This window comes from Nomascus leucogenys, chromosome 7b (assembly GCF_006542625.1).
Source record: "Nomascus leucogenys isolate Asia chromosome 7b, Asia_NLE_v1, whole genome shotgun sequence".
Taxonomy (NCBI): domain Eukaryota; kingdom Metazoa; phylum Chordata; class Mammalia; order Primates; family Hylobatidae; genus Nomascus; species Nomascus leucogenys.
In genome coordinates, this window is record NC_044387.1 from 16,949,220 (window position 1) to 16,964,628 (window position 15,409).

Sequence of the window (15,409 nt, forward strand, 5' to 3'; positions counted from 1 at the left end):
GCACCACGGGGCTGGGGGCCCTGCCACGCTCAGGAAACGCTGTGCGCCCGCCGCACTTGGGCAAAGAACAGGAGGAGGTGGCCGGGAAGAGGAGGACAGCTCCTCTCTTGGAGACCGCTGTCACTGACACCTCCACCGCCCGCCACCGGCAGTGTAGTCCCAGATGGCGCCCCTAACTCGTCCGTGCCTAGTACATGCAGCACCCAATGGCGCTGGCAGCCTGCCCCCTGCCACGGACAGCGCAGCCCGGGATAACTCCCCAAACTCGCTCTGTGCTGTGGGCGGTGCAGCCACGGATACCGCCCTCAACCAGCCCCCCGCCACAGGAAATGACTCCCGGGATAGCGCCCCAAATTAGCCCCCAGCCTCGGGCAGTGACGCCTGGAGTAGGTCACCCAACCCAACTCCTGCGCAGGCAGTGCAGCACCAGATAGCGCCCCTAAAACGCCCCCCGCCACCGGCGGTGTAGCCCAGGATAGCGCCACCAAGCCGGTACTGGCCACGGCAGTGTAGCGATAGGGCACCCAATCTGCCGCCCACCGCCGGCAGTGCAACCCCGGATAGCGCACCGAACTCACTCCCTGCCGGGCAGTGCAACCCCACATAGCATCCAACCCGCCTCCCCACCCAGCCACTGGCAGTCCGCCCCCGATAATGCCCCATACACGCTCCTGGCTGTGGTTAGTGCAGCCCATGGATAGCGCCCCCAACCAGCCCCCAGCCATGGGGAGTGATGCCTCGGATAACACACCCAACAAGTTCCCCACCATGGGCACTGATGTCCCAGGTAGCGCCCCCAACCCGTGCCCCGCGGCGACCATTGCAGCCATGGATAGCGCCCCCAACAAGCCCCTCCACTGTCCCCGCCGCTGCGGGAAATGATGCCCGGGATAACGCACCCAACCCTCCCCCGCCATGAGCAATGCAACACACGCTACTGCTCCTTACACGCCCCCCACTACAGGCGGTGTAGCCAACAATGGCGCCCCCATCTCCCCCTCGCCTCGGGCAGTGTAGATCCCGATAGTGCATCCAACCCATCCCCCTTGCCCCTCACCCCCCACCGAGTCAACCACCGCCAGCAGTCCAACCCCAAATAGCGCACCCAACCCACTCCCTGCCAGGCAGTGCGGCCCCGCGATAGCACCCAACCCGCTCCTGGCTGTGGACAGTGTAGCCCATAGATAGAGCCCCCAACCAGCCCCCAGCCAAGGGCAGTGACGCCTCGGATATCATAGCCAACAAGTTCCCCGCCATGGGCACTGATGTCCCAGATAGCGCCCCCAACCCGTAACCCAGCGCGACCAGTGCAGCCACGGATAGCGCCCCCAACAAGCCACCCCGCGGCTGCGGGAAATGACGCCCGACAAAGCACCCAACCTTCCCGCGCTGTAGGCAGTGTAACACCCAATACTGCCCCTAACACTCCTCCCAGCACCGGCGTGTAGCCCACAATGGCGCCCTCAATCCGCCCCCCCTCCCACCTCAGGCAGTGCAGCTCCCGAACATGCATCCAACCTGTCCCCCTCCCCGCCCGCTGCCGGGGGCAGTGCGCCCTGGATAGCTCATCTACCCTGCCACCTTTCTACACTCTGGCTGCGGTCGAGTCTCCCTCACCGCCACCAACGGCAGCGACCCAAGCCATGCTGCTGCAGGCTTTCAAGCCTCCAGCGTGGGACAGGTGACTCCTCCTCTAACCTGGGCATGGAGCAGATGGGCTGGCAGACGCAGAAGTGCCTGGAATGGCAAGACCACCCCCCACGCATACACAGACCGAGGTTATGCAAGTAAGGTTTCTGGACTACGTGTTCAGATTGGATGAGAGAAAAACCTCTAGGTCTACTCTAATTGTGCTTTATTTTCATGTTCTGACTGGATGAGAGCAACTCTTAGGAAAACCAATCAGAACATGATAACAAAGTCCAATCAGAGTAGGCCTAGAGGTTTCTCTCATCCGATCAGACCATGTAGTCCAGAAACTTCATTTGCATTAAACGCAGTATATAAAGGATCCCAAGAGGGGGCGGCTCGCCATTCCAGGCTCATCTGCCTTGGCCTGCGTAGCTGCTCTGTGCCGGGCTTAGAGGAGAAGGAGGAGGAGCCACTTGCCGCGCCTGCCAGAGGCTAGAGTCATCTACTGCGCATGCTGGAGGTGGAGCCTACGGTGGCTCGCCTGGCTGCTGCGGTTGGTGGCCGCGAGAGAGACTACAGCGCAGCCAGAATGGTGAAAAGGTGGCAGAATAGGTTCGTTATCGCAGGCTGTACTGCCTGTGGCGTGGGGGGCGGGTTGGGGGCCCTATCCAGGGCGTCACTGCCCGTGTTGGGGGGCTGGTTGGGTGTGGTATCTCCGGCGTCACTGCCGGCTGAGGGGAGTGGGGTGGGGGCGCTATCCGGGGGTGCGCTGCCTATGGCTGGAGATGGGTTGGGGCGCTATCCCAAGCTGTAATTCCTGCGGCAGTGGGGAGTTTTGCGGGCACTATCTGGGGATGCACTACCCGCGGCCGGGTAGGGGTGGTGAGTTGGTAGAACTATCGGATGCTGCAATGCCCTAATGCCCTTGTTGGGGACAGGTTGTGGGGGGCTAGTAGGTGCAACACTGCTGGTGGCGAGGGTGGGTGCTGCTATCCGGTGCTACTCTGCCTGTGGTGGACAGGGGCGGGTGTGATATCCAGGGCATCATTGCCTGCACCTGGGAGGTGGTTGGGGGCACTATCCATGGCTGCACTGCCCACAGTGGGGAGCGGGTTGGGGGCACTATCTGGGGCTGCAATGCTGGTGGTGGGGGACGGGTTAGGGTTACTATAGGGTGCTACACGGCTGGCAGTGGGGAGGGGGTGTTGAGGGCGCTCTCTGGGGGCTACACTGAGACAGGTAGCGGGAGGTTGTTGGGATTGGTACCAGGGCTGGACTGCCCATGGAGAGGGGGTGGGGGGGTTGGCTGGGGGCGCTATTGAGGGCCGGGTACACTGCCTGTGGTGGAGGGTGGGTTGGGTGCTATCAGGGGTCTGTACTGCCTAGCAGGGAGCTGGTGGGTGTGCTGTCTGGGGCTGCATTGGCTGCAGCAGGGGCAGGTTGAGTGCGCTACAGGGGGCTACACTGCCCTGGGCAGGGGGTGGTTTAGGTGAGCTATCTGTGGCTGCACTGCCCGAGGTGGGGAGTAAGTTTGGGTGCTATCTGTGGCTGCACTGCCTGGAGGCAGGAAGTGGGTTGAGGGTGCTATCATGGGGTGCTTCTCCCGGTGGGCAGCAGATAGGGGCACTATCTAGGGTTGCACTGCCTGCTGTAGGGGGCGATTTGGGTGCCATATCGGGGCATCACTGCCCACGGCAGGGATCTGGTTGGGGTCGCTACCCATGGCTACACTGTCTACAGCCACTGCCTATGGCAGGGAGCGGGTTGGGGGAGCTATCCCGGGCTGCGCTGCCCAAAGCAGGGGGTGGCTTGCGGGCGCCATTGGTGCTGCAGTGTCTGAGGCAGGGGCAGGTTGGGGTTGCCATCGGGTGCTACACTGCCGGCTGTGGGGGAGGGTTGGGGCGCTATCGGGGGCTGCATTGCACCTCTGGTGGCGGGCAGCGGAGGTGTCAGTGACAGCGGTGGTCAGAGGAGGTGAGAGGGACTCCAGTCTCTAGAGGGCCGTCTCCTCCTGCTCCTGGCCAGCACACAGCATTTCTGCGGGGATCCTGAGCACGGCCCGGCCCCTAGACCCGCTGTGGTTCCCAGGCCTGTGCCCTCTCACCATGTGTTGCTGAGACCATCTGGGACCCCTGGGCACACAGCGGACATCACAGAGTGACAGGGCCCTGTGGGTGGAGGCGTCAGGAACAGCTACGGGCACTTGGGTGGGGAGGGCTGGCTGGGGTTGAGTTTCTGCTGCTTCTGCTTCCTGAGGAGCGCAGCCAGGTTCGTGTGGAGTGGGAAGCCCGGACACTGTACTGTGGTGTCTCCAGTCCCCACCCCAGGCCCCAGTTCCTGGTGAACTTGGGCCAAAAAGGGAGGCTGGACTTTGGAGGGTAGGTGTGAGTGCCTTTGCTAAAACTGGTCCCTGCCACCCAGTGGCCAGCATGACAAGGTGAGACTCTAATGCTACCACTGTCTGCATCTTGTTCTAGGCTTATCTGACTTTGCCCGCCGAGTTGCTCTGTGCCAGGAGGAGAAGCCACTTATTCCATGCTGGAGGCTGGAGCTGGGAGCACCGCAGTTCACCTTGCTGTGGTTGGTCGTGGCGATGGAGACTGCAAAGCACCAGAGCGGTAGGAGAGCAGCGATGCAGACTGCAGAGTGCCAGAGCAGTAGGAGGGCGGCTGGCTGCTGCCTGGGCAAGGGCAGGGTTGCTGTGGTGTCCAGGTGGTAGGAGCCTTGTAGGGTGGACCAGTGGATTGAGGGCAACAGGAACGGTGGTTGTATTGGCGTCAGCGCTAGTGGTGGCAGCAGCAGCAAGTCTGGAGGTTGGGAAGGTGGGTAGGAGCGCTGCAGGGCTGACCCGCCCGGCTCGGCCTGGCCTGGGGTGGGTAGGAAGCTCTGGGCCTCTGTGGCAGAGGTGGAGGCACAGCCTGGGGAAGGAGGAGTCTCCTCCACTTCTCCTGCAGAATCTGGAGGGCACCCTCCTCCTGGTAGGTCCTGAGCCAGGTGTGAGTGGCAGCATTGTGTAATTATTAACAAAGTTTGGGTAGTGACTATTTGTGTATCTTTGTGCTTGTTTTTTGTTGGGATAGTCTTGGGCTTTTTTAAATTTCATGAATCAGGGAGGGGACAAAAGCTATAATAGGCCTCCTGATTCCCTTGCCTGTTCTTTTTCTTTTCTTCTCCTTATCATCGTTTTCTTGTTCCTCTTCATTTTCTTATGCTGCTGCTTCTATTTCTTGTAGCATGTGGAGGAGGGAGTGGGAAATAGAAATGAGGCTCTCTCTAGAAACAGTCACATCCTGGAGGAACGGTGATGTATTTTCTGATGAGGATTTTCATTCATGAGATGTGTGCGGAGTGACCCTGCCTAGGTGTCCAAAAGCCTCCTTGTCTATGCTGTGACTCCAGGCCCGGGAAGCAACCCCTTTTTTGTAGAAGAGCCTGTCCTGGAAGCATCTATCCTGAGAGCACCCGATGGCACAGTAGGGAGCTGAGAGCAACTGAGTCGGGAGGGACAATGGCCAGCCCTTCCCAGGATTCCTGCTCTGGGCAGATGCTGAGTGAGTTACAGCCCAGGGGCTGACAGAGGCGTCTTGTCCAAGCCACTGTGGCCAGGTGTTGCCAGGGCAGTGTGGTGTGGGATGACACTGAAGCTGCTGCACAGCCTGGGGTATTCATCTCTGACAGACTGAGGGCCAGGTACTGCACAGCCTGAGGTGTTCATCTTTACCAGACCGAAGGCCAGGCCCAGGGCGGCTCCCCATCCCCTGCCACAACAAGGCCTCATTTGTTCCGCAAACTGACTCCATGCACCCGTCCTCCAGGCCCCTGAGTATGCCAGGCAGCAGGCCCAGTGAGCACTGGTCTCTCTGTGCTGCAGCCACGCACCTGCCTAGGGACCTCCTCCTCACCTGCCTGCCCCTCATGCCAGTCACACCCCACGTGCTGTGAGGCTGAAGTCAAGCAGCAGAGAAGGCATAGAGAGCGACAAGCCCCGCAGCAGGGTCTGAAGGAAGTCCTCTCCAGGGCAGTGTCCTTGTCCAGCCCCCGGGCATGTGCTGCAGGCATTCGGGCCCTTTGCCTCTTCTTCCAAGGGAACCACAAACAGCCCTGGGGTCCAGAGGGTTATTGGCCAGATCTCCAGACAGCGACTCCAGGGTCCTGGTCTCCAAGGGAGAAGAGGGTTTGGGGAGAGGCCTTTGGGCAGGCGTGTGGCCCGTGCTGTTCCTGAGCAGGTCTGGCAGCTGGTGCGGGCCTGGCTAATGCACTTCCCGCTGGGCCCCTCTGCCTGGAGGAGAGCATGGCCTCTTTCCCAGCTGTCTTCCAGCCAAGATGCACAGAGGGCAGGCCCAAGATGCGGGTCACAGCCAAAGCAAGTGGCAGGTGCTGCTGCTTCCCAGGGGACATTGCCGTGGCTGTTCTGTGGCTCTGAGATGCTTGGGGTGCCCACCTGGAGCTGTGAGCTGGCCTGGCAGGCCTGGGAGGGCCCCATGGGCTCTTTTGAAAGTTCCCTTTTCTTGAATTTTACATAGAATCTTCCCATGTCCACTCTCTAGTACTCTTTTCTGCTATCCCCAGACAGTGCCAGCAGAGGCCACATGCTGTCTAAATATGGCTATAGGCAGGCAGTGCAGGGTCCTGGCCTGAGGGGGCATGAGGCCAGCACCCCTCACTTTAGGTCCGGGAAATCAGTTCTCAGGCTTCCAAAACAGCTGAGACAGCTGCCACTTCCTGTCACTTAAGCCTGGTCTCTGTACCTCACTTTCCTTCTGGGACCTCAGTGCCTTCTTCCTACAAGATACTGGTGTTCATGTCACTAGCTCTGGGACTCGGGAGGAGACTGAGGCACACAGATGATCAGTTGTAATCACATGGGCTTGGGGTGAGGTCCAAAGTTAACCAGCACGTGGCTGAGATCTCAACCATAAAGTTTCTGATTGTAAAGTCAGGCTCTGGGGTGGAGTGAGTGTGTGCTTGGTATGTGGCTGAGTCTGTGATGGTCAGCCTGTGTGAGGGGAGGATCCGGTCAAATGAGCAAAGGCACCATCCCAGGCACAGAATGTGCATCCTGTGTTTGTCCGGGGGAGTCTGTCAGAGTCTTATTCTGGACTAGAGTCAGGGCTGGGTCACATAAGGTCAGGGCAGGGTGAGTGTGACCTTGGGGCTACGGGCAAGGTCAGGCATCCAAGGGGTCTCAACTCCCCCAAACAACCCCATCCTGCCAGGCCCCACTCCCCCGTCCCTCCCTCCCATTGTTCAGTCCCCTCACCCCCTCACCATGTGCACCTGCAGTCTCATTCAGAGACACCCTCATCTTAGAGTCCCTGATGGTGGGGAGTTTGGCCCCTCAAAGGTCTTGGTTGCTTTGGTTAATTCCATAATGCCTGGGCCTGGGTCCCCCACTGTTTCTCGTTCATCAGGGACATGGCAGCTGCCTTCACCAGAGCAGTGATGTGGCCCAGCAAGGGCAGGGACAGAGATGCAAGGTCTGGGAGATTTTTCCACAATTGCTGCAGAAAGAAAGTCCCTATAGAGCTCAGTCTCAGCCATCCCTGCCCTAGCCGTGAGCTGAACTGAATTTCAGGCATCTCAAGCCCGTGGGAGAGGGGATCACCCAGGTCTCCCTCATCTCCATGGGCCTCCTGGGCACATTGCCAGGGTCCACTCCACCCCTGGACACTGTCCCCAAGCTTCACCCTCTTTTTATAAGTTGTACATTTTTGTTATGAAGATCTTTGAACACAAAAATAGGGAGATGAAAGAATAATAATGTCCCCAAGTTTCCCATCACCGAGTCCCCATAATTTTTGATTTTCAAATAATGTTGACTCACCCACAACAGAGTAAACGATTCCCTCAGACAATAGTCTGAAGCAAATGCGAAAGCCATCACAAACTTCAATGGAGAGAATCAATGATTTCTTGACACGAAAAAATAGTTAACGAGGGTCTCACCAAATGTCTTGTGTATTTCATTGCGTATATTTTTAGTTGACTTTGTGGTGCGTTACGTATTCGTGAATTTAACTTTAGTTTCTATGTGGAGTAAATACTTGATGTTATCAGTGGTGAATGTGTTTTTAGGCTCATTCTATCTGCAGCTGTCTCCCAAATGGCTGTCAGGCTTTTCCTGGCAAGGCAGGAGTGGCAGGAGCGGAGAGCTGGTCCTGAGACCCTCCCACGGTCAGGATGCAGCCACCACCTCCCTGAGCAGGAACCCAGTGCTTGCTTTAGCTTCTCTTTTCCTGAAAAATTGTTCTAGCATCAAGAGGCTCAGTGGGGTTCAGGCTGGACGTTGGCATAACTGCTTCCTAGGACATGTGGTTACTTCTAGCAAAGCCACCCATGTTCATCATTCTTTTAGTGACGTTAGCTGTGTTTGATGATCGATAACTCTGTGCTTCAGATGAGAAGGAAGACAGAGGGTTGAGGCTTGCGTTCACCTCCTTCTCATGAGAGCTGCAGTGTGTCGGTGAAGGGAGGGCCCAGCATCTGTGCTATGAACCTAGGAGTGTGCTTCCTGCTTTGAAAAAACAGAAGAAGTGTAGATTCTTCCCTTTTATTCACCACTTTGATAATGGATGATCTGGTGCTCGGCCATACTCCAGGGTGAACAGAACAACATAGAGCCAGAGTGAGCTCCAGCATGTGAGGACATCTGACATGCGGGATCCACTGCGGTTATATTGAATCGGCGATCATGATGTGCTACAAAACATAAACATTTGCCCGCTGAGCACCTCCTCAGGGGGCACCTCGTTTTCTTTCATTGCTCCGGAGGCTTCAGTGGCTCCTGATTTCTCAGAGGGTGAGAGGTCCTGTCTTGTCATGTCCCTTTCCTGCCCCAGGCCTGGGATCCCCCACTGATCCCACTTCCGTTAGTAGGAGGAGGTATTTAAGGACCATACTCTGGAGACTCTCTCATGTCCCCCATTCGAATAAGGAAATGGTAGCCATCACCCCACCTGACCCACCCAATGTAAAACCAGGTTGAGGGGTCCAGGGATCAAGGATGGAGCTTCCGTTTTGTTGAGGGGGACCAGCCGGGCCTCACTGGCCAGGGCCATCCCAACTGGGACAAGACCTGGGAAGATGGGGCTGAAACTCCTGGAGTCAGGGCTAGGTTAATGGGAAGGTTCCCAGGACACTGCACTCTAGGGTAACCAGCTTCTCCCTGGAGGGAGAGGGTACTCTCTGCATCACCCCATGGTATCACCAAGCAATCAGTGTTGAGTCAACTCCCCCAGGGAGACCACGTATCCCTGTCCATGAAAATTCCTCCTAGTGGCATAAATGCCCTCTGATAAACTCATCCCCATGACTGCATGATGGTTGGTGGGGAAACCAAACCCAAGACGCTGATGTCCTCCAGGGATCCTGCTGCTGGTCACAGGATGTCACTTGTCCCCTTACCTGTGGGGGCGGGGGTGAGGGGTGTGTGGACTCCATAATGGGCAGATGCCACCAGGGGGAGTGGCCAGAGCTTCCTTCCTCACAGCTGCAGTGGGGGCTGGGGGTAGGGGCATCCCAGGGAGGGGTTTTTGTATGAGCCTGTGTCACAATGTGGTGCTGGGTCTGCTGGCGGGCCTCCTGATGGTTCATGCCTGTGCCCATGGCAACAGGTGGGGCAGAACCATCCCCAGGCTCCCAGGTGCTTGCCTGGAAGTGCAGTGGCGGTGAGTGGGGCAAGTCTTCCCTCAAGCCCTGGGACAGCATCTGGGTGGGCTGGTTCCCAGACACAATGAAGGTACATGCAGTTGTGTGTCAGCCTTGCTGCTGGGGGTGGGATATGGGGCAGCAGCCACAGGCAGGTGGCTCTCAGGCTCATGCACTTGGGTTTCCTTTGTCATGGAGCCGGCCTCCTTGGTGCACTGCATTGCCCATTCCCTGGGGTGTAGGACTCTTGTGTGGGCTAGAGTGCTGCAGACCGTTCACACAGCTGGTCTAGCCGGCATCATGCTGCTGTAGCCCCCCAAGTGGATAAGGGGAGATGTGAGGGGGGCTCTAGGGATGTGGAGATGCAGGGCTGTTGGGCCCCAGGGCAAGAGGCAATCCTCATGGGGGCTGGGCTCTCAAAATGGCATGTGCTGGAGCTGCTTGGATCTAAAGTGTGTGTGTGGTACCAGCATGACTCCCTCTCTGGAACAATGCCATCGTGTAGACAAGTACGGGCAGCATAATCCTATGCTGTCTCAGGGCCCACGAGGGCTGAGGGGCTCTCTCATGGCCAGGGTTGCAGAAATCTGTGGTGGGAATGTGGACCCCTGGGAATCTCTCACTTACCTTTTCCCCTGCACTGGGGAGCTCATCTGGTCTTGCTTTTCTCTCCTTCTGTACCTCGGATGGTTCCTGTCACTTCCCCACTGAATTCCACCGTTCTCTGTTAGATGCTCTATTTGATGTGTGATTATCTGTTTTGCTCCTTCTTTGTGGAGGAGACGAATATTGGGCATCTCTAGTCAGTCACCTAGAAGCTCTCCTCCAAGTGTGATTTTTTTTTTTTGAGTTTTAAAGTTGGGCTGTTGGTCTTTTTATTCTGGATACAACTCCTTTGTCAGACGTGTGCGTACTCTAAGTATTTTCAGTTATTTTGTGGGTTGTTTGGTCATTTCCTTTAAGGTGACTTTTATTAGCTAGAAGTTTTCAATTTTGATGTAGTCCAATATATTGCTTTTTTCTCCTATGATTGGTAATTTTTGTGTCCCCTGTATGAAGACATTGTCTATTCCAAGGAGGTTTTATATATGTATACACACACACACTATATATATACACACACTATATATATGTATGTGTATATATGTATACATATGTATGTATGTGTGTATATATGTACACATATATATATTGATGTGTACATCTATATATGTATACATATATGTCGATATATATGTATACATTGGGCTTGTCTCTTTCTCATTTATTCATGGGAGCTCTTTTTTTCATGTTTTGTAATATCTTTTGGTCTCCACATTTTCAATTTCATTTGCACTGCCTTTTGATATACAAAATGTGTTTATTATTTTTAGGTTTCCTGTTTTATTTAAGAATGTTCCTCACCTTAAACCACTTGATAGAAAAATAGGAAAAGGTTATAAATAGGCAACTAATTGAAGTTAAAATAACTGATTAGTTAGCACTCCTGTGAGATTTTTCACCAAGGGAATTAGCAATATATATATATTTTTTTTGAAAAAGCAACAACTTTTGTTGCTACTGAGCCTACAGGGGAAACAGTCCTCCTGCTTGTTCCCTGTTCATAGGAATGTGAATTGCTTCAACTTTTTGGAAAGTAACTAATCAGTATCTATTAAAAGTGTAAGTAAACATAGCTGTGGCTAAGTTATACCACTACAGGATTCTATCTTGTAGAAATGAAACCATACAGTGTAAAAGATGATTGCTACGACACTATTTGTGGTGGCAAAGAGTACTTAACTTGAATGTCCATCTAAAGGGGAATTGTTGGCTGGATGCAGTGGCTCATGCCTGTAATCCCAGCACTTTGGGAGGCTGAGGTGGGTAACTTGAAGTCAGGAGTTCAAGAGCAGCCTGACATGGCAAGATCCCATCTCTGAAAAAAATAGGGTGTAGTGGCGTGTACCTGTAGTCCCAGATACTTGGAAGGCAGAGGCAGGAGGATTTCTTTGGCCCAGAAGTTTTTCTTTTAATTTCTGGCCTTACTGAATCACTGGGCCCAGGAATTGGAGGCTGCAGCAAACCATGATAATGCCACTGCATTCCAGCTTCAGTGACAGAGCAAAAACTTGTCTTAAAAAAAAAAAAGAAAAGAAAAAGCGGGAATTGCTAAGGAAATAAAATACATTCAGTATTATAAATTAGGCAGAAATTAAAATAAATACATTTGATCTACATTAGTTAGTCTTAGTAATGTCCACAATGCAGTATAAAGAGAATAAAGTAAATTGCAATATAATGTAGGATTTCAGTATGTCATTTCGAACAAAACAAAGACAACAAAACCCTAAAAAGACAATTGAAAGTAAGTCACAAAACCCAGAAGTCATAAGAAAAAAAGAAACAATTTGACTAAATATAAATTAAAGCTTCTGTACAATAAAAGACAACATAAAGTTACAAGGCAAGACATAGACTTTAGGAAAAAATACTTGCTATTCATATGCAAATAATAAATATGCAGAATATGTAAAGAATATCTGTAAATGAATTAGAGAATTGGTACAGGATATCAAGTAATTCACAGAAAAAATATGAATAGCTAATAAATACATGCGAATACATACAATCTCACTAGTAAGTGGAGAAATACCAATTTAAAAAATGAAATTATTTTTCAATCATCAAATTGACAAAAATTCACTACCATTGGTAATATACCCTGTAGTCAAGCATGTGAGTAAATAAAAACTCTCATACACCGATGAGAATATAAATTGGCAAATACTTTGTGGAAAATAATTTTTAATCAAAATATTAATGCTTGTACACTTTGCTCCATATTCCATTTCTAGGAAAATAAAGAAAATAAAACTAGCAAATATGTCAAAAGATGAATATACAGGTATGTCTATTTGAGTATTGTAGATAATAGCAAATAATTGAAACCAACATGAATGTTCCTCAGTAGAAAAGTGGCCAAATTATAGTGAACTATCCTATGGAACAATAGTGCAGCTATAAGAAGAATGAGGGAGATCTATTTGTACAGATAGGCAAAGATCTCCAGGATATATTTTATGTGAAAAAGCCAGTCACAAAATAACACATAAAGGAAGATTGCATTTTGTAAATGTATGTGTATGTTTATATATGTATATAAATTAACAGAAAAACTACTTACTAGAACATATGCTTTAACCTGTCTACTTCTTTGGGAAGTTAGTAGATGAGAGGATTGGGTTGTCAGTGAAGAGTATTATATTTAATTCTACAGACCCAAGGGCATTGTTTGAATTTTTATAACAATATGATGGATATGTTTCTTTAATTTTTATTATTTTTACCCAGGAAGAGACAGTCTTCAGCATGTGCTGAAAGTGCTCTCTCTTCCATGTTTCTTTTTTGAGATGGAGTCTTACTCTGTCACCCAGGCTGGAGTGCAGTGGTGTGGTCTCGGCTCATTGCAACCTCCGCCTCCCAGGTTCAAACGATTCTCCTGCCTCAGCCTCCTGAGTAGCTGGGACTACAGGCACCTGCTACCACGCCCAGCTAATTTTTTGTATTTTTAGTAGAGGCAGGGTTTCACTATGTTGGCCAGGCTGGTCTCGAACTCCTGACCTCGTCATCTGCCCACCTCATCCTCCCAAAGTGCTGGGATTACAGGTGTGAGCCACTGCGCCCGGCCCTCTTCCATGTTTCTTACATAATTTATTAAAACATATTTTAGTTTATTGACTTGCTTACAAAAAGGTGGTTTTAAACCTCTCTACAATTCTACATAGAGATAATTGTCATTCACTGTGTTAAAACAGAAATAAAGACAGAGAAATATGTATATTCAAGGATGCCAATAAATGTTAATATCTAAAATTAGATTGTGATAATTATTGCAAAACTCTGTGAAGATATTAAAATACACTGAATGATATGCTTTAGATACATTTTATAATATGTGAATTATATTTTAATGAAGCAGTTAAAAATCAATGGTTTGATGTTTTAGTATTCAGTGACAAATGGCTTTAAGATGTAAGCAGTAATTTCCAGTATATTTAAAAGATATTTACAATGGATATTTCTAGTTCACCCCCCTGTCAACTATTAGAAAACATTTTTATTTTTTAAATCCTTGAAATAACTGAGCGAAGGTCGCCTCATAGGAGAAGTCACTGTTGTGTAGATGAGGAGGTTACTAGGTGAGGCAGAGTTGGAAGAGGCATTCTTTTCAAATGGAAATCTCTGGGAACTTCAGAAAGCAAGTATGAGGTAGGGCAGTTTGCCTGGTGTATTAGTCTGTTCTCACACTGCTAATAAAGACATACTGGAGACTGGGTAATTTATAAAGGAGAGAGGTTTAATGGACCCACAGTTCAGCATGGCTGAGGAGGCCTCAGGAAGCTTACAGTCATGGTGGAAGGGGAAGTAAACATGTCCTTCTTCACAAGGCGGCGAGAGAAAGAAGTGCAAAGCGAAGTGGGGGGAAGCCCCTTATAAAACCATCAGCTCTCATGAGAACTCACGATCACAACAGCAGCAGCATGGGGATAACCGCCCTCACAATTCAATTACCTCCCACCAGGTCCTTCCCACAACACGTGGAGATTATGGGAACTACAATCCATGATGAGAGCTGGGTGGGGACACAGCCAAACCCTATCACCTGGTCATTTTCTTTTTAAGGCTTCACATATAAGTGAGATCCTATAGCATTTGTCTTTCTGTGTCTGGCTTATTTCACTTAGCGTAATGTTCTGCAGGTTCATCCACATTGTTGCAAGCGGCAGGATTTCCTTCATTTTTATGTCTGAATCATATTCCATTATGTATATATACAACATTCTCATCATTCATCCATCACAGCACACTGAAATTGTTTCTGTATCTTAGCTATTGTGAATAGTGCTGCAATGAAAAGTTGAACTCATAGAAGCAGAGAGTAGATGATGGTTGCCTGGGGCGAAGGGGTAGGTAACTGGGGAGGTATTAGAGTACAAACCTTCACTCATAAGATGAATATATTCTGAGGGTGCAAAGGATAGCATGGTGACTGTAGCTAATAATACTGTATTGTGTGCGTGAAATTTACTAAGAGTCTATCAGTTGTTCTCACCGCACACACAGAAAAGGTAAACATGTGAGGTGATAGATGTGTTAGTTAACTTGATTGTGGTTATTGTTTCAGAATGTATAGTATATCAAATCATCACGTTGTACATCGTAAATATAAACAATTTTCATTTGTTTACTATACCTCAATAAAGCTGGAAAAATAGAATTTAGACCTGTGTGTCTTGTTTACACACGTAGAGGTCACTTCACAGTTTTATAAATTATCAACTCTTAGTGACACAAAGGAACAACAAAAGCAAAATATCCAGTCTGTAGTCATCTCATTGGATAAAATTACCAACTGCTCATTTTTTTTTTTTGCCACACAACATACTATAAAATGAAAATCACTAAAATTATCCTTCGATTAATTATTAAGAATTATTCATTATTCTAGTGGCTTGGATAGAGTTCAGGCATAGTAGCCGTAAATAAAGACCACCACAGCCAGGAGGAGGATGGCATTGATGTTCACTATTGTCCTCCACAAGGGCCTCTCAGATGTATCTGTGAGCTTCTTGCTCAAGGCTTCCTCCTCCTCCTTGGTTAGCTTGGGTCCCTTCTGCAAACCGCAGAACAAGTCATAAGCTTTCTTGAGGCATCCACGTGATTGCTCAGGGTAATCTGGAACAAAGATAAGCAAATGATCGCAGAAGATCTAGATCACAAAGGAACTAGAAATCCTTGTCAGTGTAGTACCTTATGACTGTAAAAAACGATTACTATCAGCTGGGAGTGTTAAGAGGAATCCCTGAGAAAATATAGATGAATTTAATCATATAAAAACAGGCAACTTTTGCATGGCATAAAGTTCAATAAACAAAGTAAAAACAAATAACAAAATGGGGGAAACGTTTGCATATTCTATTACAAAAGGTTTAATATCTTTAATATATAATGGGTTTCTAAAAATAGGTAAGAAAAGGCTATCAACAGCCTCATGTCAGCATATTAGAGAGATGAATAAACAGTTGAAAGAAAAAAGACACATGGTTCTCAAGCTCACTCAAAAAAGAGAAATGTAAACTAAACCTAT

General features: G+C 50.1%; 1 protein-coding gene and 1 long non-coding RNA gene across 2 annotated transcripts in view; one reads left to right on the forward strand and one right to left on the reverse strand.

The window, feature by feature from the left end:
* Nucleotides 1-1,936: 1,936 nt before the first annotated feature.
* Nucleotides 1,937-8,697, forward strand: LOC115835955. The gene is made up of 3 exons (XR_004030930.1): nucleotides 1,937-2,244; nucleotides 4,110-4,250; nucleotides 8,030-8,697. It is a non-coding gene; the product is annotated as an uncharacterized LOC115835955 (long non-coding RNA).
* Nucleotides 8,698-14,681: 5,984 nt separating this feature from the next.
* Nucleotides 14,682-15,409, reverse strand: part of SLC5A4 (solute carrier family 5 member 4) — a 38,435-nt gene continuing 37,707 nt past the window's right edge. The window contains exon 15 of the mRNA XM_003264681.2: nucleotides 14,682-14,997. Coding sequence (XP_003264729.2) covers nucleotides 14,786-14,997 — 212 coding nt within the window. The 3' untranslated portion in view covers nucleotides 14,682-14,785. The remainder of the gene's footprint in view (nucleotides 14,998-15,409) is intronic.